General features: G+C 38.6%; 1 protein-coding gene across 1 annotated transcript in view; it reads right to left on the bottom strand.

Annotated features, from left to right (window-relative positions):
- Positions 1–994: 994 nt before the first annotated feature.
- ube2e2 (ubiquitin-conjugating enzyme E2E 2) overlaps positions 995–22606 on the bottom strand; it is a 35177-nt gene continuing 13565 nt past the window's right edge. Inside the window, exons 4-6 of the mRNA XM_036558277.1 lie at positions 8086–8218; positions 3302–3449; positions 995–1810 (exon numbers count right to left, since the gene is read on the bottom strand). Of these exons, the coding sequence (XP_036414170.1) occupies positions 1713–1810; positions 3302–3449; positions 8086–8218 (379 nt within the window). The 3' untranslated portion in view covers positions 995–1712. The remainder of the gene's footprint in view (positions 1811–3301; positions 3450–8085; positions 8219–22606) is intronic.

Genomic DNA, 22606 nt, shown 5'->3' with positions numbered 1-22606 from the left:
AGCTCAACTTGACCCGCCATCCTTCAAGACGCATGGAAGACAAGCATCAAGACTTTTCTCTGTGCTGGCACCCAGGTGGTGGAACGAACTCCCACTGGCTGTCCGAACAGCAGTCTCTTGTGGTCTTCAAACGCAGACTGAAGACACATCTCTTTATACAGCACTCAAGTAAGCACTGAGTTAAGTACTTATTGAAATGTTTTGTATTGCACTGTTCAATACTGTTTCTTTTTTTCTAGGTATCAACATCGGCTTTTGTTTCTAGCAGTATCTGAGCTCAGTAGTAGCTTTTACTCTAACCTATTCGTAACTAGCAAAGATACTTTATTTGAGTGGACAACAAAGCACTTTTTGTAAGTCGCTCTGGATAAGAGTGTCTGCTAAATGCTGTAAATGTAAACATAAATAGCTTTCGTTGTTTGACTGTTCGCTTCTATCCTCCACCACAATAAAAATGATGCCACAACTCAGCTGGTCTATACTGCATAGAAAATTGTAATTTTCCAGCTGTGGTAACTCACATTACATACATGGGCCAACGACAGACTTCTTGTCTGCTGGACAAAAGACGAGCGCACCATTGCCTCCTACTATGAGCTTCATGCAGGACTGGCTTAGTTTAGAAACATAACATTTAGCCCAAACTTCCCCAGAAGTTCTTATCACAAGATCAAGTCAGGACCCGTGAGACCTGTAGCAGAGATGTACTGGTTGCTTGTATAAAATGCATACATAGCGTAAAAACTGCACGGCACAGAAAGCGAAGAATCTTTGACCCATCATGTAGCCTGCAGCGATGTGAAACAGGGAGTGGAGAAGAGATACAGGGTTACATCGTAGAAACAGATTCTGTTCTATTTCTGTGGGCCAAGTCAGGAAGTGGTGTCTGAGCTTATGTGATTCTCAGTGTGATAAAAGTAAGTTTGTCTCTTTTGAGGAACCGAAACTGAAAACGTACAAGCCCTGACGAACAGAAGACACGTCGTACAGCGCGTTACAGTTCAGCCACAGTGTTTTATTGGATGTAGTCCATTAAGCAAGTGCACAACAAACCTCACTGGCCGGTCAGATGTGGTATTGTTGCTATATACAGGTTTGATTTTTCTGATCTATCCACTAGCAAGACTCTCTTTTTTTTCCCCAGTGGCTGCTCGGACAGCGTGTTTAAAAAATACATACAAACGAAACGAGAGGGTAGAGCTCGGAGTTCCTGCGGATGCAAATAGTCATCCTGTTACATGCACATACCATGGTTGACTTCCATCAGAAAAAAAAAAAGAAAGTGTGGTAGTGTGATCTATAATCTGTTATTTGTTCCTGATGCCACTTAAAAAGTAAAGATATACATACATTAAGTTGAGCGACAATAATAATAATAATAATAATAATAATAATAATAATAATAATAATGGTAACAACAATAATATTTTCCTCCTAGGATAATTCAAACATTCAGATAGTTGGAAAATAAAATCCCAATCTACTCTTTGTATAAAAAAGAAGCTTTCAAGTCAACAAGGAACAAAAGACAGTTCTCTTCACAGAAAGGTTTATAAGAGAGGCTGGGGTGGAGGGGCGGAGATTATATATTGTTGCACTTGGTGAGTGTGCTCTGAGAGGATGGGGGAGAAGAGGTAGAGAGGTACAGTGGGGTCGGAAAAGGGAGAATTTATAGTGGGCGGGTGGAGAGGGGGGTGCTGGGAGGATTTCCTTTATGTGGCGTATCTCTTCGTCCACTGTTTGGCTATTCTGTCATGTTCCGTTCTGTTGGTCAAGTATTGTGTGGCGATGCTCCCGACAAGAGGATCGGCTGCAGGAACAAACACATCACAAATTAATGAGCAAGAAATGCAGATTACAACATGGCACAAACAGTTTAGGGGGTTCGCACCACTGGTGACTGTTTTACTCTGCATGACCATCAGATTGTCTGGTAATTCTGTTACAAGCCAGTGGGCAGTTGTTGAATTCGATCAGTAAATGTTTTTTTGCAAAACATGTTGTTAGAGCACTTAGTAAAGCCTTGGGTTCACTACACAGCTTTTAAAGTCTTAACAGATAATAAAAAGACTGGGCGTCTCACACTATCTCACTGGTTTTTGCCAATTTTTTGGGACGACTAAAATATTGGAGATCACACACTACTCAACTTTTAAGCTGTTGCTGAACCGAACTCAAGCAAACTTTTGCGAACTCTTGCGTTCTCACATTACTAGGAGATGCAAACAAACAAAGGTGACGCTGCTGCTGCTGATTTCTCTGCTGTTTGCGCTGACACGGTAAAGAAGCAGCAGGTAAACAGGTTTAAGTGAGACTCATGGATTTAAAATGTGATCAATGCGGTATTTTTTTTTATTTCTTTTTTTTAGAGTTTTAAATGTACATAAACTTGATTGTGCTCGTGCCTTAAACTCAGCTCATTAAAAAGCTTCGCTCCATAGTGAGTGACTCAGAGTGCGAAAGAAGACAATACAGCAAGTAAACAAAAAAAATTTGCAGTTTTCACTGGCTGTTCCAGGAGTCCGTTCAGATTGAGTGATTGACCAGTTTACACTAGATTACACTCAGATTTGGGTCGAAAAAATCAAACGTTTGATAAACTCCGACTGGTCTGAAATGCGATTGGAAGGCCAAAAATCTGAGTTTGCGCTCCTCATACACTTTACTCGATTCTCTGTCCAACTGTCAACTCTGACTCAACTGACTCAAAAATCTGCAGACTGAGTATCGGGGCTAAAATCGGGGCCAAAGTCGTGTAGTGTAACCCCGGCTTAAGTTAATCAATAAATCTGTATCTGTGTATTTTTTTTCAGAGATTGGACTGGTTTTTAGGGTAATGCATTATCAACGCTAACACTGCTAGCCTACTGTTATTCAGCAAGTGCCTCTCTGGTTCCTGCTTCATCGTGTATGGATACCAGAAAACACTTACAGTTATGATAAGTAAAAGTAACTGGAATTATTCTTATTCTCTATCCATCCATCTATCCATCCATCCATAAGTAACTGGAATTATTCTTATTACTGTTATCTATCTATCTCCCAGTCTGCCTATCTATCAGAAGTTAAATACAACCTCATTCGCTTTGGTGAAAACTTTCACGTCTGTCTCAATCTACAGTAACTGTCCAAAGTCTTCCATCATAAGCCACTTTTGAGATTGCGTGTGCATGAGAATGTGACAAAATTAGTGTCTATGTTAATGGACAACATATAGCAGATAGATTAGGTGTTTTAATTATAATAAAAGAAAAAAATAAATAATAAAAATAAAAAACCTTTAATCTTGGGCTGCTCTTACCTGGGTTGCAGTCCGTAAGCAGAGAGCAGATGGACAGCAGCACTTTAGAGATGGTGAGTGCAGGACTCCAGTTGTCCTTCAGTATGTCCAGACAGATCACTCCCTGACTGTTAATGTTGCAGTGGTAGATCCTCGTACGAAATGTTACCTGAGAGAGAGAGAGAGAGAGAGAGAGAGAGAGAGAGAGAGAGAGAGAGAGAGAGAGAGAGGACTGTATTAGACCTTATTCAGAAAGCATGGATGTATGTAAATGTGCTGGTTTTCATGACATCATAAAAACAATAGGCTGGTTTTGTAGATCAGTTTCCATATATATCAACTGCATGGTCTACAGCGCAAATGGTTTATTTTGAAACTTAATGTTTACATGCCACATAAACTCTTATTTTTAAAAAGGGAGGAAACTTTGATATGGGTCCTTTAAATACAGAAATTATTTTTCTGTATCATGCTGTAAAAAACCACTTTATGTCATCAATTTATTTCCTTTGTTTTATTCAATCTCTCAGATTTGCACATTAAAATGTTGTCTTTTTGCTTTATCACACTGTAATAAACCACCATGTCATTACCGCACTCTCTGCATCAGCATTCTGTATGGAAATGTGCTGAAGCACTGGGCGCAGTGTCCACTGCAGCTTATTGGAAGTGGCGTGGAAATTTATGGGATTAATTCTGTCTCCTGGAAACACAGGCTACTCTGTTTTGCTGTGCATGACGTTCTCCATGGAAAGACAAGTTTATGTCTCCGTTTCTCCACTGGCTCAAATTCACTGGGCAACAGCTGGTGTGGAAGCTGTGCACTTTCCAGTTATTTTAACATATTAAAATTGCTTATGAGGCTACAGTGTAAATGTAATACTGACAATGAAATTCAAATAAATGCCCCCATAATATTGACCAAAACATCATCTGACTGCAATATTACTTGTGATATGATTGAGGACAAGGATTTATACTTGAATAGTTGTTTTGAAACTATAGGCTGAGCAGCAGTGAATGTTAAGTGCTCTTTAATATAATATCAAAATATGAAAAATGTAAAATGCAATAATTCCAAACACACTTGGAGTTTGTAAAACAGCATTACAAAATTATTATAATAACTAGATGAAAGTTTGACAAGCTTGACAAAGCCATTGCTATGAAATCCTAGGTGGTTGCTAAGCTTTTGCTATGTTGTCCCAGGTGGTTGCTAAGATGTTGCTAGGCCACTGCTGTGGAATCCCAAATGGTTGCTCAGGTATTGCTAAGCTTGTGCTATGGAATCCCCAGTAGAAAAAAAATACATTTGAATGAACTCTGTACAAGAACTGAATGTGCAAGTGGTCCCAAAGTTTTGTGGGTTTTGCTCCAAAATTGATGCCTGTGAAGACGATAAAAGAAAAAGCACAGAATAATAAAACAAAGCCAAATCTGTGTTGCAATTTGAGAATGTAAATAATGTGATCAGGTAAGTACTGTCTTTGAATTACAGATGTGTGATATGGCAAAAATATAATATCTGAAATCTTGATATAGTACAAGTAAATATATTATAAAGAAATTTGAAACAGCCATTAAAATTCAGCATTAGTGCACTTCAAATAGCTACTGCTACTACTACTACTAATAATAATAATGATAATAATAATAATAAATAATAATAATAATAATAATAAGGTTAAATAAGGTAAAATCTACCATCAATTGCCTGTAACATCAGCATTATTCACAGCACTGACCCAAAACATCATGGAAAACTACCAGTTTTCATGCTCAGTATCTTTGTTTTGCTGTTACTGGCACAACAATGTCGCTTTCTCTACGCTTAAACACCCACACACATACTACAGCATAAAACGTGCAATTTTCACTTAACACTTCGCCCAACACAGACCACATATAGACCGTGCATAGACCATATATAGACCCCAGAAGAGTGTGAAGAGCAGCAGGGCTTCTGAGATTCTGTGAGTGTAACTGGTAGTTTTTGTATCTGTGGCCTGTAAAGCTCTTAAAACTGCGATAGAGAAAATGAACAGCAGAAGAGCATGAAGGAATGGAATGAATAGAAAGGCTGACAAGAGACAGCAAAGCTTCTATTTATAAACATCAGCTTTTAGTTACAGTACACCATTATATGAGAACTTGTTTCAGATTTTAAGATAATCAATACATAGTATTGCATTGCCAGGGCTCACTTGGAAAGATTTTTAAAATTGGGGCTGTCACTATCGATTATGCTAGTAATCGAGTAATCTACGTTTAAATCTTTGATTACACGCCAGCAGCATAATTCAAACAGTTTCAAAACAAAGGTCCTGAGACCCCCAACTGTGACTGGTTCTAGTCACTGTGTCGTTTGTTCTGAGACCTCCCCCTGACTCTGATTGGACTGTGACTTTTAGTATATTTATATAAGTATATTTAGATCAGTGTGTTCAGCGGCAGGTTGGTTTTTGTTGCTGTCATCATGCAAAATCCCTGTTAATAACTGCCAAATTATTGAAAAAGAAATGTAATTTTTTTTTAATCAAGCAATCAAGATTAATCTAGTAATTGTGACAAACCTAAATGCAATATATGACTACCCTGATTAAACAAAGGTAAAGTAGTAAAAAAAAACAAAAAAAAACAAAAACAAACACAAGGGTTCTATTCCTCGGATGTGCCTCTCTACGGTGTGTTGAAGCTAAACTGTGGTGTTTACATTTGCATAACAGTGCCTTACAGGATAAGCCGGCCAGCAGTGTACGCTTGATCAACAGAGCAGGACATGAGAACAGCTCGTCTTCAGCTCGTCCACAGGTCCTACTTATTCTATTCTGTGCTCCTGAAGTGAGCATGTGCTTCTCTCTATTGTATGTAAGGGTGGGGATATAGCAAAAATATAATGGCATACAATATGCATCATAAAATCTCAATTTTTGGACGACTGACAAGTTCTAAAGGCCAGCAAAACAGCTCCAACAAAAGGCTGTAAAAACTATGAACGCAGTGATTTTGTCTGAATTCAGCATTTGAAAAAATAAACTACTTAAGAAGGAACAGGAAGAAAGTTTAAACAACTGGTAAGAAGAAATAAATAAAAGAAGATAATGTCATAGTGAGCTCATTTACTTGTTAGTACACAGTTTATGTAGTTACTATACACTGGTTGCTGTCTCTCTAATTGATCTATATCTGTCTTCAGGATGCATGCAGTTGTTCCGTGTTCTAGAAGTACTGATCCATGATGTTCTCAGGAAATCGTATCGTAATGTAAAGTCTGCTCCTGAGAAAGTTATATATATATATATACATATATATATATATATATATATATATATATACATATATATATATATATATATGAACACAACACATCACCATATTGCTCTCCCCTATTTGTACCGCTCTCACATTATACTCACAAAGAAGGGCAGACCCCCACATATTCCACACAAAAAAGGCTAATGCTGCTAAAAATTGGTACAATCTATGGGGACCTCTTGGCATGGTCCCATTTCCATAATGCAACCTTATTAGCGATGTTGGCATATTTGTGCGATGTATTCATTTAATGTGCTCAGTAACACAGCAAGTTAACACAGCATGTGACTAAAGGCATGAAGTTATTCAGAACACACTCTCCACAAGTCTCTAATGAAGAGCCTTGTAATGTAAAAGATCACTGAAGGAAGTTTAATTTAAGGAATAAACCATTTTTTTTAGTTGTTGTCACAGGTAAGAGTCTACACTGAGTGTCCTAATGCTTTTATACTAGGATATGCACAAGACTTTGAGTGTTTGGTTAACTGTTGGAGATGCCAGTACTGAAATGCTGAAATCAGTACTCTGAAACACCAGACTCTAAGTGTAAGCTTGTTGCCAGGGATGTTTTAAGGACGTGACTAAGAAGGGAGAGATTTTGCACCTAACTAGGCTAGCTACTCTAGCTGATGTTAGTTAGGTCCAAAAACAATGAAAATACATTTCTCTGACAAATAACATGTTGACATGTTGTTCACTAAGGACAAAAACTTGTGTGTTTACAAGGAGAGTTCTAATCAGCATCTGGGACATCTGTAAGCTCTATTAGCTCATTAGCTCATCTGAAGAGACAGGCCCCGTTACTTCTCCAACACGAAAACCCACCGATTTTTCCTGTGGCTGTTTTTGAAAAATAATGTTTTTGTAGAAAAAAATCTTTTGGGCATCATTTTTTCTTTCCCTATGGTTACCTATATATTTATTAATGATGTCTTAAATATAATGAAATATTAAAATTAGTCAGAATGCACATCCTATTTTATACAACAGTTTTGCAAAGAAAAGTGAAGCAAAGAAGCCCTGAATGTTTTATTCAGTATTTATTTTTAAAACAGGCAATTTCTTCCTCCCAAAAAAGTAGTTCTAGTAGGTTAGAGTAAAAGGGCCCGTTGTTGCTATTAAGCAGTGGGTTAGCAGAATGACCAGAAAAAAAAAAAAAAGTACTGTTATCAGAAATAACAAAGTGGGTAGAATGCTGTTCAGCCAATAACATAGTGTGGTCGGAACTGTTGTATAAAGCAAAGATAAAAAACAGTGTAGTCTAGTAGGTAATGCGGCTGTCCTCCATGCAATAGACTAGGGTTTGATTCCCCATCGGGACCAGCACATTACCCTACAAAAATAAGAGTCCTTGGGCAAGACACCCAACACTACGTTTGCCTAAATAAATTCTAAGTTGCTCTGGATAAGAGCGTCTGCAAAATGTTAAAATGTTATGTAAAATGTGAAAAGTGAAGCATTAGAGTGATGGTGGCTGCAGTTTCTCTCACCTTGGGGGGTTTGAATGGGTAGTCGGGTGTGAACGCAATGTCGAGGAAAAACACCCCTCCTTCATAGACAGAGCCAGGCGGTCCCAGAATGGTCGATCTCCACTCATAGATGTTGTCTCCTTTGGGACCAGCACTGTGGACAAAACAAGCCACTTGTAAATAGCTGGTTCTCAGTGTTCATTCTGGTGCACTCTGAGTACACTTTGTGCCACTGGCAGCGAGCTGGTTGACCGCACTCAGAGCACACGTGTCCAAAGTTAGAAAAGACAGCCAAGGTCTCTGTGCAGGCGCAGTCTAGAGAAAATCATTTGCAGACACAATCATTGATTACCCTTTAGGACAGCGGTCACCAACCCTCCTCCTGGAGATATACTTGCCTGCAGAGTTTAGTTCCAACCTGCATCAAAGATGCTGCCTCCCACCTACGTAACACTAATGCATCTGATCCAGCCAATCAGTGACCTCTGAGGAAGTTAAGTGTGGCAGGTCGTGGTTGAACCTTATATGATACTGTTGATTACGACACATTTTCAACCTTAATAATGTTTCAACAGTTTAAGATATTAACACTGTGGAAAAAGTTGAGCATTTTTATTTCTTCAGTTTCGACAATGTTATTGTAGAATTCCAGGCTTAAACTACACAACCTCTACATCAGCAAATAGACAGGTGTCCATTTTCTCTTCAAATAAAAATTCACCCTACACCATTTTAAACCTTTAAACTGACTATTTACAATTGTATGGAGAAGCTTTTACATGTTGATTTTGATGTTGAAGTGAAAATAAATTAACACATCCTCTACAGAAAACAAACCTAAATATGGCATTTCTCTGTAAATTATAGTGCATTTTTTCTATTTATTTGTCAAGTCTAACATCCTGGAAAAAAATTTAAATATAAAATGTGACGTAACTTTTGAACAATTTTGAACTAATTGTGCACTAAATTGTGCAAGGGTGTGTTCTCTGTAGAGTTCTGTTCATGTAGAAAATAAGTAAAACATGTAATTTGATCAGGAGCTGCCAAACTTTGGCAAACTCACTTGATAATGGTGTAATATACCACCATGTTATAGTCAGAAATACAAAAATATGCCCAAGTAGCCACTGTTAGGCTTGATTTTTTAAGGGTTAACGTCAATGAATAACAATCTTAGTTATTAGCCATTACTTAGTACAATGGTCAACAAAGAAACGTGAATATCATAAACAGAGCCAAGTTTTAATCACTACTAGACAGGCCAAATTAAATAGGTTGATTAACTATTTTAATAATACTTACTTGTAATATGTTTTGTGTCCTTTTTCTATTTTTGACCAAGGTTTACTAAAGAGCATTAACAGCATCTAACCTAACGTCTTGGCCGGTGTTTGTCTTTGTCGCCTTTAACTCCCAAAAAGCCTGTTTTGAGCTGCATTCTGAGACACCTAATCACAAGTTTAAAGGTTAGTGTCAGTGCTGACTTTAATGCCTACATGAATTATTTACAACCTGAAAATAAGGCCTAGATAACCACATTTTGGGCAATTCTAAAACAATCAGGATGAGTAATAATCAGATGCAGTTATCATCCGTTCATTTTTAGAAGCAGAGAAATGCAAATTAGGACTCAATGGATAAGACTGATCACAGCATCTGGAGCTGACAACAAGCTAATTACAGGTTAATTATTAACGAAATCATTAATCAAAGCGATATATTGATTGAGCCAGCTGAGAAGAATAAATTATCAGGGCAGCAGCTTTGTTTGTAGGCCACAGGGGCTCAGCTTAGGTGACATTACAAACAGAATCAAGCACAAATCACTATTAGATTAAATATTATCTATATGTAATGTTTTGTTCTCTTTTTCATTGACCAAGGATTGTTACACATTATCTCATCAACCTTATCATCGCATACATTCAAACACCATATCCTTTAAATTCCCACAGAGTAGTTGGTGAGTGTGCACATAGTAAACTGGATGAACATGTGGAATTAGTGTCCTATTGTGTTTCCTATCACTGGACAAAAGAATGCCACCTTTATTTTCAGATGAACTGTGATAATTTATTCAAAAAAATATATAAAGTCTTATCAATTAAGTGACGCTAATGCTAGTTTTTAAACAACTCCCCCTAATCACTGTGAACATATTCAACAGCAGACTATTTTAGTTGATGTCAGCCTGGAACATAACCATGTCTGTGTTGGCAGTTTGTTTCGAGGTCCCGCCCCTTTCAGAGCTCCACCAATCAGTGCCTTTAAGAAGCTGAGCTTCCAGGCAGGGCAAAAAGGAAATGTGTGAAAAGCCTATAGTTCAATAAACGTTGAGATGATTTTTATATGCAAAAAACAGATGAGATCCTTATAGATTCCAAGTGAAGTCCGGCATCTGGACGGGACCCAGAATGATGTTGTAAAAGCCTGTTGTCCAATAAATGTTGATCTTTGCTCCACTGAACCAGTATTTGAACCTGCTATTAACTGGCATTTAAGCCTGGCTTCAGGAGGGTTCTATGGGCTGAGCTTAAGGAGGGTTCTGTGGGCTGAGCTTAAGGAGGGTTCTGCGGGCTGAGCTTAAGGAGGGTTCTGCGGGCTGAGCTTCAGGAGGGTTCTATGGGCTGAGCTTCAGGAGGGTTCTATGGGCTGAGCTATGAAATTTTAGGGGAAGCCTTGCTTCTCGCTTAGTCTTAAAACAACCACTACTGGTAGAATATATTCTATTTTTAACAATAAAAAATATATTGATATTTAACAAAAATAAAATCTAGATTTTTTTTGACATCTGCCATCCTTTCTCTGCAATCTATAGTGGGGTCCAAAAGTCTGGGACTGCCAATGAAAATGCTTCTATTTCAATTCCTTTCTAATTCAATACAAGTTTATTCATTGCAAAATCTTTGAAACTTAATTTTTACATGAATTTTGGATTTTTTAGTATTTGTTATATCCCCTTTTTGCTTCCATGACAGCGTGCACTGCCAAGCTGCCAATGGACTCCAAAAGTTTGTGTAAAAGCATCTGATAAGTAGATCAGAAAGACTGGTCTGAACACAGCTTTCCATGGAAGGGATAGGACTTGACCTGTCTGTACAAAGGCTTTAACATGGTAAATGTCACAAATTTGCCTAAATTTGAAAGGTGACTAGAAATCGACCTGCAGAATCTTGAATATTTCTTCTTTGTAACTTTTCTGTTTTTGTACGTTTTTTAAAATTCTAAACCTTTTCTGTCATTTATTTTTTGGTTTCAGGTAAAATATCCCAGATTTCTAATGCAGTCTCAAGTCAAGCAGAGAACAAATGCATGAAACAACTGTTATTAGACAATGAATGGAATCCCCTGATAATCATCTTCATTGTTCATGCATGTCTAAATTTGGGCTCGTTTCACTTACGCCTCCTCAGCGAATACATAACAAAACCTCTCTCATATCTCAGAAAAGGACATTAACACCAGAAACAACCGCCAATAGCAGGTCAAATCTATATTGCCGTGTAGCGCTGTTGAAAAGGTCTTTCTTTAGTGCTTTAATGGCTACTCTGAGTCAAAGGGCTGCCACCTCTGCTGGATTTCCTTGCTGATAAGTGCCATATTTAAGATTTATAGCACCCCCCGCCCCCATCGCTCTGCTGCTGTCAGTGCGATCCTGTCTGGCTGCATGCCAAGAGCAGGCTGGGACAGCATCCAGCACCCGGGATAATAAACAATCCGCTGAATTTTATGTAATTACCCCACAAGCTCTTAGTCAAAGAGGAACACACGCGCAAAGTCCTACAATAAGCACATAATGAACAAAGTATGCGGACACAAGCAGACACAAACATATCTGTATATCTACAGATACACTTCATTTAAAGTTTGTGGAAGGAAACATCCTTCGCTGTATGTTATCTGTATCAACACTGCAATTTGCATTATGCGAACAGTTCAATGCAGGCACTAAAAGGGTGTAAGTATATACATAATGCTGTATTTGAGGAATAAACTGTTATTGATGAAAGCAGCATGTTTCAAATATGTGGAAATGACACTGCTCCAGCACTGCATGCTGGATAAGCCTAGATAAGCAGTTCCAGTGTATGTGCATGGGAACATACCAATTGAAATGTGAATTGTGACCGAAAATGGCCTTCGCTGTGGGCCTGCTGGCAGGAACTTCATTTTAAAGCACTTGGGAAATGAAAGCACAGAAAGCACCACACAAGGTTCCCCACAAAAATGAAGGCTTTTACCAGCCTGTGTGTTCAGAATGACTAAAGAAAAAGCCTCAAAAGGAGGGTATTGCAATAACAACAATATCAAGAAATACACCAAGATTCCTTACAAGTTTAGCCTGTGTTGCTAGAGATTTTTCTCTCTATTAATACCGGGTTTGCTACACCTATAGGTTGAACACACATATATGCATTGAGACTGCGGAATCCATACATGGTCTTTTCAGTGTGTTTGACTATCAGTTTTGCCGTCCGCTCATTCTTCATCACTGGTCAATTTAGACCACAGGACTGCTGTGAGCAGGATATGTTTTTGCTTGGTAGTCTATTCTGGATTAGTTTAGCATATAAGTTTTCAACATGGTCTTCAGGCATTATCTTACAATTTACTTGTAAAATCTGGGTGTCCAGATTTGTTATTTTTGCCCTTAAATCTCATTAGAGTACTTTAATATTGAGTATCAAGCCAATCAACCTTTATTTCGACTGACCCTCATTTACAAATGTAGGTAAGGAAGTTAAATAGGGACTGAAAAAGTTTAATATAATCAAATTGAAACAATTCAAAACTAAAAAGTCTAAATTAAAATTAACAAAACAATAAATAAATAAAAATAAAAGGTAATAAAAAAGAGATAAAATGCCAATCAAATATGTAAGTAAAAGCGCTACCTAAGATAACAGTTAATAAGATAAACTAAACATCTTAATAAATAACATTCAATGAAACAGTCTGAACAGTGTATTGTGGACACCAAGTCTGATCCACTATTTGTGTTCATAGATAATAGTTGCATAATTTTGGTAAGATACACTGCTATTTATGCTAGTCTGCCAATTGACACAGTGAAATCAGTTCATTTTAGTGTGTGCACAGCGTGACATTCTGAAATTATATGTTTTGTAATTTAGGCTCCTTTTTCACAATGACCATGCTGTAAAGTATTTAATAATGATCAAATCTGACTTACTTATCTGATAATTTGGCTAATTTGGGTTACTTTACTATGCAGCTAAATCACAATGTTTGACATGTACATAGTATACACTATGAATTGGCAGCTGTAGTTTTAGATTTCTTATGTGAAACAACCATTTTATAGGGTGGTAAACATTCTTTGATTTCTTATTATACTAACATGCTGGAACACTTGCTCTTTTCACTCACCTCTAAACAGGCTAAAGTTTCTGCTAATGTCAGTTTTAAACCAGAAATGGCGCACGCAGCCAGTAAGCACATTTCTGCGCTAGTTTCATTTTAAACTGGTCACATTCGAGGATGAAAATCACTGGGGGAGTGTATTTAGTACATGGTTTTGGTGGCATGCTGCTCACAACAAGCACCAAAAGAAAAGAAAGCCCTCACTCACTGGCACGTTTAGACGAAAGGCAGCTAGTTTTAAACACAGCGGAAACACGGGCTGCAGAAATTACAGGATTTAAGCTTACTCCTTAAAATAGCTAAACACGGCAAATATTTACACAGTTTTGTTATCTTTTAAAGAAACACTCCTCACCGCTGCAGGTTGTGAACAATTTCAGCTTATGGTGCCTCTTTCTACAAAGTTAACACTGTGCAAAAACAAAACAAAGGATCTTTACTGGACTGAGCTTATTTTTGCTGACTTGATCCATCAAATTATGCCTCTGCATCCCTAAATTCAATACAAAAAAAAAAGAAAAAAGACATTTTCAGATATTTTGTAACCTTAAATTTCCAAGATCTGTTTAAGACTTTATAATACCTTTTATGGATGTGCTGTTTAACTAAACAGATACACAAAGCAGAAAATAAAAGGGGACCCATAATGGAGCCCTGTGGCACGCCATGAAAAATGTAATTTCTTTTAGAAATGCAGAATCCTTGGAGTAACATGGTTAAACACTAGCCAGCATTATTTCTGATCAAAATGATCAGAATGTTTGCTTGGAATCAACAAAACACCTACAGAAACCCATCTGGAGTGTGTGATGAGCGGTCAGGATGCTCTATATTAGTTACTGTTTAGAGATCGCATTTGCATACTGCATCCTTCTGCGATATCAGTACCACAAAGGCCAGTATTGTGATGACTATCAAATTATATATGCAGCCCGACCTCCATGAAAAGCTACTCCTCAGTCCGAACTTTCTGAATAGTCTTATAAATTTACCCCAAACACTTTCTCTATATCTATCTGATTAAATAAACATGCCCAGCGTGTGAACTGGCCATATGCATAATGATGGGTGAGGAACATCTGGTGGCTGGGTGCTGAGGAGAGTGCAATGGCAGCCTCGCTATGCAGCCATGATCGTGGGGGCCAATTACACGCTGGAAGTAGCAGATGTAGTTAGTCATAAATCCAGGCGACGCCGCGCTCCTGCTCAGATAAAAAAAGCTGTCTCTGCCGTGCTGTTTACGGAAATGAGGGCTGATGAGTGTGAGGGTTAGGCTGATCACTAACACTAATGATTACAGCCTCTGGGCAGATTGTTTTTTTTTTTAGCAAAGCTGAAAGCTACATGCGTTCTGAACTAAACCACAAACAAGAAAGAAAAAAACATTAAAAGTTTAGTTTTATTACAATGGAGTGCTCCAAGTCGTAAACCTCAGTTACAAATACTTTTTGGTTGAAGAACAAATGTGGTCTTGTGGGTTGTGGCTGGGCTAGAAGTCTTAGGTGGAGAGAAGTTTTTTTTTCACTAAGCTAGAAAGGAGAAAATCTCCTAAAAGCTCATCGACAGGCAGAGCTAGGAAGCCATCATGCTGTCTATACGAAAGAGACACTCAGCCTGTAGAGAATCAGCCCCAGCAGACTCCTCTGTGTGCCTGTTTGTGAATGTGCACATCCAACAGGCTCTGACCTCTGACTAAATGCTAAGTCAATAGTTTAAAGTACATGCCAGGACTCATGGTTACCCAGCAACAACTCCGTACCCCATTCCCCCCACCCTTCCCTAAGAGCAGATGGATTCGTGGTACCAGCAGCCATGGAGGCTAAACCTCAACCGTTTTCTATTTGAAGAATCAGCTTAGAGAACAGAACTCAATAGCCTGAGGTTGTGAGTCATGAGATGAATGTGCCTCCACAGTCCACCATGACTGCTTTGACTCAAAAGCCAAAGGAGACGCCTCTTTAGACCTCTTTTTCTTAGATTTTCTACAAAAGATTGTCAAGATACCTCAGAAATCATTCCTCATGTATCAGCAGTTTATATCTCTGTTCCATTCAATTCAACTTAGGATTCTTTAGGAAATTATTCATTTCCTGCATCAGGAAGTTTTAAATTTACTACAACTTGATTTAAGTACTTTGGTACGATTCAGAATTATATACAGTGTAATACATGCTAGTGTAATATAGACAATGGCCCGTTTTCATCAAATTTTTGTAGAATGAGTGCATGCAAATTTCACCACCATTTTTGGCTCAAGAGCTGCTGAATGCTGCTGTTTTACTAGCTCCTTAAAAACATCTGCATGAATTAAGACCTGTTCCATATAAATGATACGTAAACGAGGTGCTGGTAGGCTGGCGCTTGATTTTATGCATTGAAACTGCTTCTTCATTTGTGCTCATATCGCTGCTGGTTTCCACGTCATATGAAAGTTTCCATATCAAACGAAAGTTTCATGACTCAGATGCAGAGTAGTTTGTACAGGTGTACAAAACTTTGAAAACAGCCTGAAGATTATACTTTGGCCAAAACATTAGCTCATACTTTACTCATTTTTATGATTCCCTAAAACTGATAATCTTAAAACTGATAACATCCCAAAATCACCACCTGTATATGCATTTTTACCCATATCACATATCAGGCCTACTGTGTTACCTGGCCAGCATCTCTACAAAATCGAAGAACTTTTTCAGTGAACTCTGTTTCTGTGAACAGATGCAACCACTTCCTCAATTCTTATGTAAACAAGTAGAGTCTACTGACAATCATGAAATATCTGCTTTAATTTCTCAGCCAACAAAGTGGCAGAGGGCTCTCAATGTGCCCAGTGATGTGTCTGGTTATGTTCAATGACATGTGGAATATGAAATATGAACATATAAAGCTCAATAACCTACCGCCCACAGATCATTAAAATGTTGGCACACTGTTTCGTATGAAAGCCACGTTTATTTTCACACTGCAGTGCTGTCTCTCCGATATGCCTCGGGTTAATCCTAGCCCTGATTTTTAGGCGACACTGTTAACTGGACATGTTACGCTACAATCAGCCCCCCACTTGAAGAACATTTCAAACACAAGTCAATTTATAAACTGAATGAAACAGCCACAATGTTGTAAACATATCATGCTACATTTTCACAAAGTTTTCTGAGGCTTGTGAAGACGTCTGAACAAACAAGATGGAAATGCCATAATGAGCTGACATCCAAACAGCTACTTGTTACTATGTAGTTTATACAGTTACTATACACTGGCTGTTGTTTACAGGCTCACTATAAATGTGTTCATAATACATACACAATACCAATGATAAACCCAGAAAAGCTTACTGTGAACTTATTTATCACAATGATAACATACTGTAATGCTGCCAAGCCCTGTGGTGAAGCAAGACTGACACTGGTGAGTTAAGGCTTGTTCCACTGCATGTAGTGTACGCTAAAAGTTTCTGACTGGATGACGTCCAGATGCCACTGCAAAATTCACGCAATCATGGAAAAGTTCTGGGTTTATTCAAGTCTATTTTCCAAGTTTTTTTTTTTTTTGATTCGGAGTTGTTTGTGTACGTGCCATAAGACTTATATTATTATAATTATCCTCTTAGTGGCTGTAATATCCTTTTCAGTCCCAAGAATGGACACTTTAAAAACCACTTCCTTAAAATAAAAAAAAAAGTCTGTAAGTGTACATGATTTATAAGAGCAGCATTTTCAGCATTCAAAACATGCAAACTTTGGCGACGAGTTTCCACGAAAGAATACTGTGACTATAATTAATAATATATTGATATATCTTGCACAGTCCTAATTAACAGTATAACATTTGACATAAGAATATAAGAAGCAGTGCTATTATTCTAACTATAAAAAGATACTGGAAGGCAGCTGTTAAAGAAGTATATGACACCTTGGAAAGAGACACCTGGGGCTCCAAAGCCCTTCAAGTCTTCCGTTTAAAGTGGAGGTATGCAGTCCTCTGCTGGAGTACCAGAAGGCATGCAGGCCTTTGTACCAATCCAGCAGACACATCTTCTTCAGATCACCGAAACACTGAGGTGTCTGACTATAACACACAGGTGTATGAAATGAGGGTGAGAACTAAAAAGCTATAATTCCAGAAGAAAATCTGCCAAACCCTGATGTAAAGGCTTGTAACACGGACTTGACAACATAGAGACTCCAAGTGTATAAGATGAGGAAAGCATTGCCTGGTGTTGCAGGTGAGAAACCAACATGGAAACAAGCAGAAGGTGCTGCCAACTTCTATTCTAGTCTTATAAATGAATAGAGAATATAATCAAATTAGATTATACACATTATATGGGTCACAGTCTACATTTTCCTTCCATTATATTTTACCCACTTAGAGGATAACATTTGTCATTCTATGAACCAAAACCAGTCGTAATTAATTTTTACATGACAACTTTCCAGGCTGTCTGTAAGTGTCCAACAGTTAGACCACGTGTTTCAGGAGATATTCCTGAGATACTGCATAATGGAAAGGGGAAAGTCAAATTAAAATAAGTGAAAACTAGGAATTAAAAAAAAAAATAGAGTTCAGAAAAAATTAAAAGGCATAGGAAAAAAATAAGATGACAACACTATGGGTCTGAAAGTATGCATAGCCGTCCTTTGGCATTATTAAGACAAAAAAAGAACGAAAAAGCTGCTGGTGTTCTCAAAACAATGGACTGACCACAGCAGAGTCCAGACCGCAACATCAGAGAATGTGTTTGGGAAAAAAAACATTTGACATTTAGTTTATAAGTTTTACATCTGCAATGTGTAAGTTATTTCTGTATATAAATGAACTAAAATAAATATAATGAGTGATTGGCAGAAATGGGCAGAAATGTATGGAACAAACTACTAATACTGCTGAAGGCTGAATGGACGACATCACAACCTATATATTCCTTATATTCCTCTAAAGTGTTCCTGAGTACAGTCATCGGATTAATGCAAAATGGACTTCCTGCACACGCTGCCACTTTGCCTTTAAAATCTGTTAGGGCTTCCTGACTACACTGCATCACACACGTTTTTACAGAGAGTTTCACTTTGAATAATCCCAAATGAATTTAACACTAGACTTCAGTGACTCATAACCCAGGCTGTTGAATATTAAAGAGGTAGTTCCCAAGAGTGGAGGTGCAGCGTGACAACTGCATTAAGGTTGCACTCTGCTACAGAAATATTCGTGACCTACCAATTTCAAAGTCATATGCCAAAATGGGCCGTGTTAAATTAGCACCCACAGTGTTGAACTGGTCCTCAGCACACACCACATAGTTACACTGATCTCTGTTCACCGTAGGTGCTAATTCTCACTGTACACCACAACGTATGTGAACACTGAGCTTTATTCATCAGTAACCAGCAAATGATATCAACTTTCCCTTGGACATAAAATGTACCATGAAGAGGCCTGAGGATCCATCTGCTTGATTAATCCATCATGGTGTTCATGCAAGTAGAATTTGTGAGGCTGTGAGACGGCTTAGTCTCTGCTTGGCTTTGTTAAGCTCTAAATGCCAGACCATTTGGTTTAGCAGCTCTTTTTAGAAACATTTTAAAACATGCCAACATTAGTGTTAGGGTTTGTTGGGTGGGGGTGCTCTGGCCTTAAGGGCCCGTTTCATGGATGTTAGGGCTGTAACTGAGCGGTCACTATTAAGGATGCACTAAAATTTCAGCCACAAAGAAGGATAAAAATTTTGTTCCCGGCCAAAAGAGAAATTTTATCAAAATAATTTAAATTGACATACGAAAGTGTCAAAATCATCTTAAACAATTTTAATGGTAATGAAAATGAGGAGTAGCGACTGAAAACACTGTCAACCTGAGCAGCACCAGATAAACACTGAAAAATATTGTCTGTGTGGAGTTATTTTCACAGTTACTGTGGCATCCCACTCGATACACAGAAAGCAGCCTAAAAAGAAGCAGAAAAAAGCCCCTGTGAAATGACATAAAAGCACAAAAGTTCACATACAAAAGCCATTCACTGCATTGGACGACCAACCATTTTGGTTTCCGGAAGAAATGCACAATGACATTGGATGTTGGCCTCGGCAGGTAATTGCTCAAAAAATGATCTGCACTGGACTGACGTTCACAACTGACAAACGTTTCAAACCAATATTTGATGATATACTGTGATGGACCCTAAAAAATGGATAAAAAATCTGGACGGCCTAAAAATAAGTACCCCTAAAATGATAAATCAAAACACAAAAATATATATATTAAAAATTAAATTGTTACATTTTTATGTATTATTGTTATGCCCAAGAAAGTAGTAAAAATGGCACAGGAGCCTTCTTATACCTCAGCACTCATTAAGAACGCAAAGACCTAACACAACGACTATGCATCAATATGAAAAATGTAACCCCCCCTCCTCTTTGGGCCAATTCTAAACCCTGGCCATTCCCTCCACTACCCTGCAGGGTAGAATTGCTGGTAGTTTAGCTAATGCTACCTTCCAGTGCTAATGAGGATTCTGAAGCAAAGACAGCTTAAGATAACATCACTACACACAAATACGAAGGTTTGCCCACTCAGATTTGAGTCTTTATCATCCAAACTTGCGTCAATGAAGCTTCAGTGAGCTAGAATGAAACTGTGCTGTGAATCTGTAGCATGCTACCTGTTCCTACGACAGCTCTACACCATATTTGTCAGTTTATTACATAGATATATAAATACAAATTTGACATCGTCATACTTTCAACTACAAATATCATTCATTTATTTTAGCTAACAGCTTACTGCACAGTCCTTGTGTCCTTACACTCACTTCTGTCTTCAATGGAAAAATGTGAACATAGTCTATATAACCATAATAATTTAACCATTTAAAACACATTTTTGAGTGCAAGGTGTCTTTAACTACAGCTGAGGTTCTTTTTCCAGTTTTTCACATTTGATGGTTTGCAAAAAAGCCACCAAAAAAAAAGAAAAAAAAAGAAAGAGGGACCAGTTTGGGCGTACACAGTTTTAAATTTCAATATAGTGGATTAAACTGGTTCTTAAGCTGAACTGCAACGTCAATGGCGTCCAACCACTGAAAATCCTATTTAGTCTAGGGTTAGACTTGGGTCTGGAAAACCGGATCTGGGAAACTTCACTGCTGCAATTGTATCTTAGCCTTACTCATCAGGCACCTCAAGAGTACTGATCCTGGCTAAGTGTATCACTCAGCTCAGCTCTTCCAATGCAAAAACAGACCAAAACATCAAGTTCCACAGCGCTAAACAAAACATTCCCTTTGCTTTCAGAACATGTCTGGGCTGAGCCCCTAATTACTGCACAAAGAAAGAAAGAAAGGAAAAAAAAGCCAAACACAATGAAACAATGTGTGATTATTCATGCACGGGCCGAGGGCAAGGTCAGGCAAACCGTCAATGTGCAAAACTAATTAGCTGGAGATGCTTTTTGCTGGGAGGCCGGGGCAGAACGGAGCTGAGGCTGCAAACCGTGCAGTAATTGATGAAATCAAAGTGTTTAAGGTCCTTCGCTGGACTCATGCATTCAATCACAGACACATTTAGCTAGAGATGAACCCTATTAAGCCACTCACAGGAGCCGACATGTCCCATTTACCGTCTGCGGGATTGGCTGAAGCTGCATTGCAGCAGTGATCGCACCTTGTTCGTAGCCACGTCTGGTAGAAAACAATTATCTTGGAAAGGGAAAAGGTGTTAATCCTTATCACAATAGAAGTTTAGCTGCTGAAAGCGTTTGATCATGCATTATCTTGCGGAGACACAAAGCATGTTACTTCACCCTTGCAGTCAGCCTCTCTCTGGCTTCCCCCCCCCCCTTTTTCCTAATGGCGTATTCATTCAGTTAAGATCTTCCATTATAGAGGGCTGTGGTGATTATCAGAACAGGAACTTAATGAAGCAATCTTCTCTTCCTCTGACCGTGAAATACCCAGCTACCAATTACAGTCTCAGCGCAAAGGGGATTCAGAGCCTGCCCTGGATTTCCTCATATGATATGGTTCATTTTAAAGCTCATCTCCAGCACAAATGCCACAATTATATGTAAGCAATTAGCGCTGAAACAAGCGCTTAAAGAGGGAAATATTTGCTCTATCCAGGGCCGAGAGACTATCCTATTACTGCCAGTCTCTCAAGGACGCCAGCAATAAAATAGAATTTTCCATGTCAGTTCAAAACAAATTTATTCTGCCCTGGCTGCCGCCGTGGAGGGCGTAATTCTATTTTGCAAAGTACCGTGATAAAACCTTTTGGGTGTTTTGATTATTCTTGTAATCTGTTTTCCATGCGCATGTATTAGAAATGCCGGCGGGGCTTTCAACTTCGAGGAGCGGGGAGTTTGGGAGAAGAGTGCCTTTCCTCACTCCGATTCAGTTAAACCTGCCTGCAGCGATCCGAAATGCAAGCCGAAACACTTGCCTCAGGCCGTTTATGTATAATGCATCACAGATCATTATTTTAATAAACACGCTTTGCATGCGGCCCATGAGTGATACAACTCCTCAAACAATAAATAACGAACACCGGCATGAAAAAGCCTGATGAAAAACAAGCCGTCTCTCGCTCATTTGAAACCGAATTTGTCTTCACAGTCCTTCATGCTTGGTAAAGCAAAGCATATTTCACTGTCTTGTCTCCTACAGCAAAACTGGCATTTGTATTATGACTGTTGATAACTGTTTTATACTGGTAGCCTACAATTTATCAGCAAAGCAGGATGGGAATCAAAAATCGTTAGTCTTTTGTAGCTCAAAAAAGCCATCAAAGCCATGACCCCTGCTGAAACGGGTAATGTTTACTTCTGAGTTATCTGTTCAAGAGCCAAGATACAACTGTTTGTGGGCTCCAGGGGTCTGTATCACAAAGCTGCAGCTAACTCGTTTCATAACAACGGCAACGAAGCCAGTCATGTGACTCCTAATGAGAGGAGATATTTTTCACACGATTGACAGCACAAATGTCACAATGAAGAGCGTCCAAACTGGGATGTGAGTCCGAGTCGAGCCTAGAGTCTCTGGGGTGTGAGTCCGAGTCAAGTCTCTACTCTCTGGGATGTGAGTCCGAGTAGAGTCTCTAGGCTCCGGAATGTGAGTCTGAGTAGAATCTCTAGGGTGTGAGTTGGAGATGAGTCAAGTC

This window comes from Colossoma macropomum, unplaced genomic scaffold (genome assembly GCF_904425465.1).
Source record: "Colossoma macropomum unplaced genomic scaffold, Colossoma_macropomum, whole genome shotgun sequence".
Taxonomy (NCBI): domain Eukaryota; kingdom Metazoa; phylum Chordata; class Actinopteri; order Characiformes; family Serrasalmidae; genus Colossoma; species Colossoma macropomum.
Note: the sequence above shows the minus strand (reverse complement) of the source record. Positions and strands in the feature narration are given on the sequence as shown.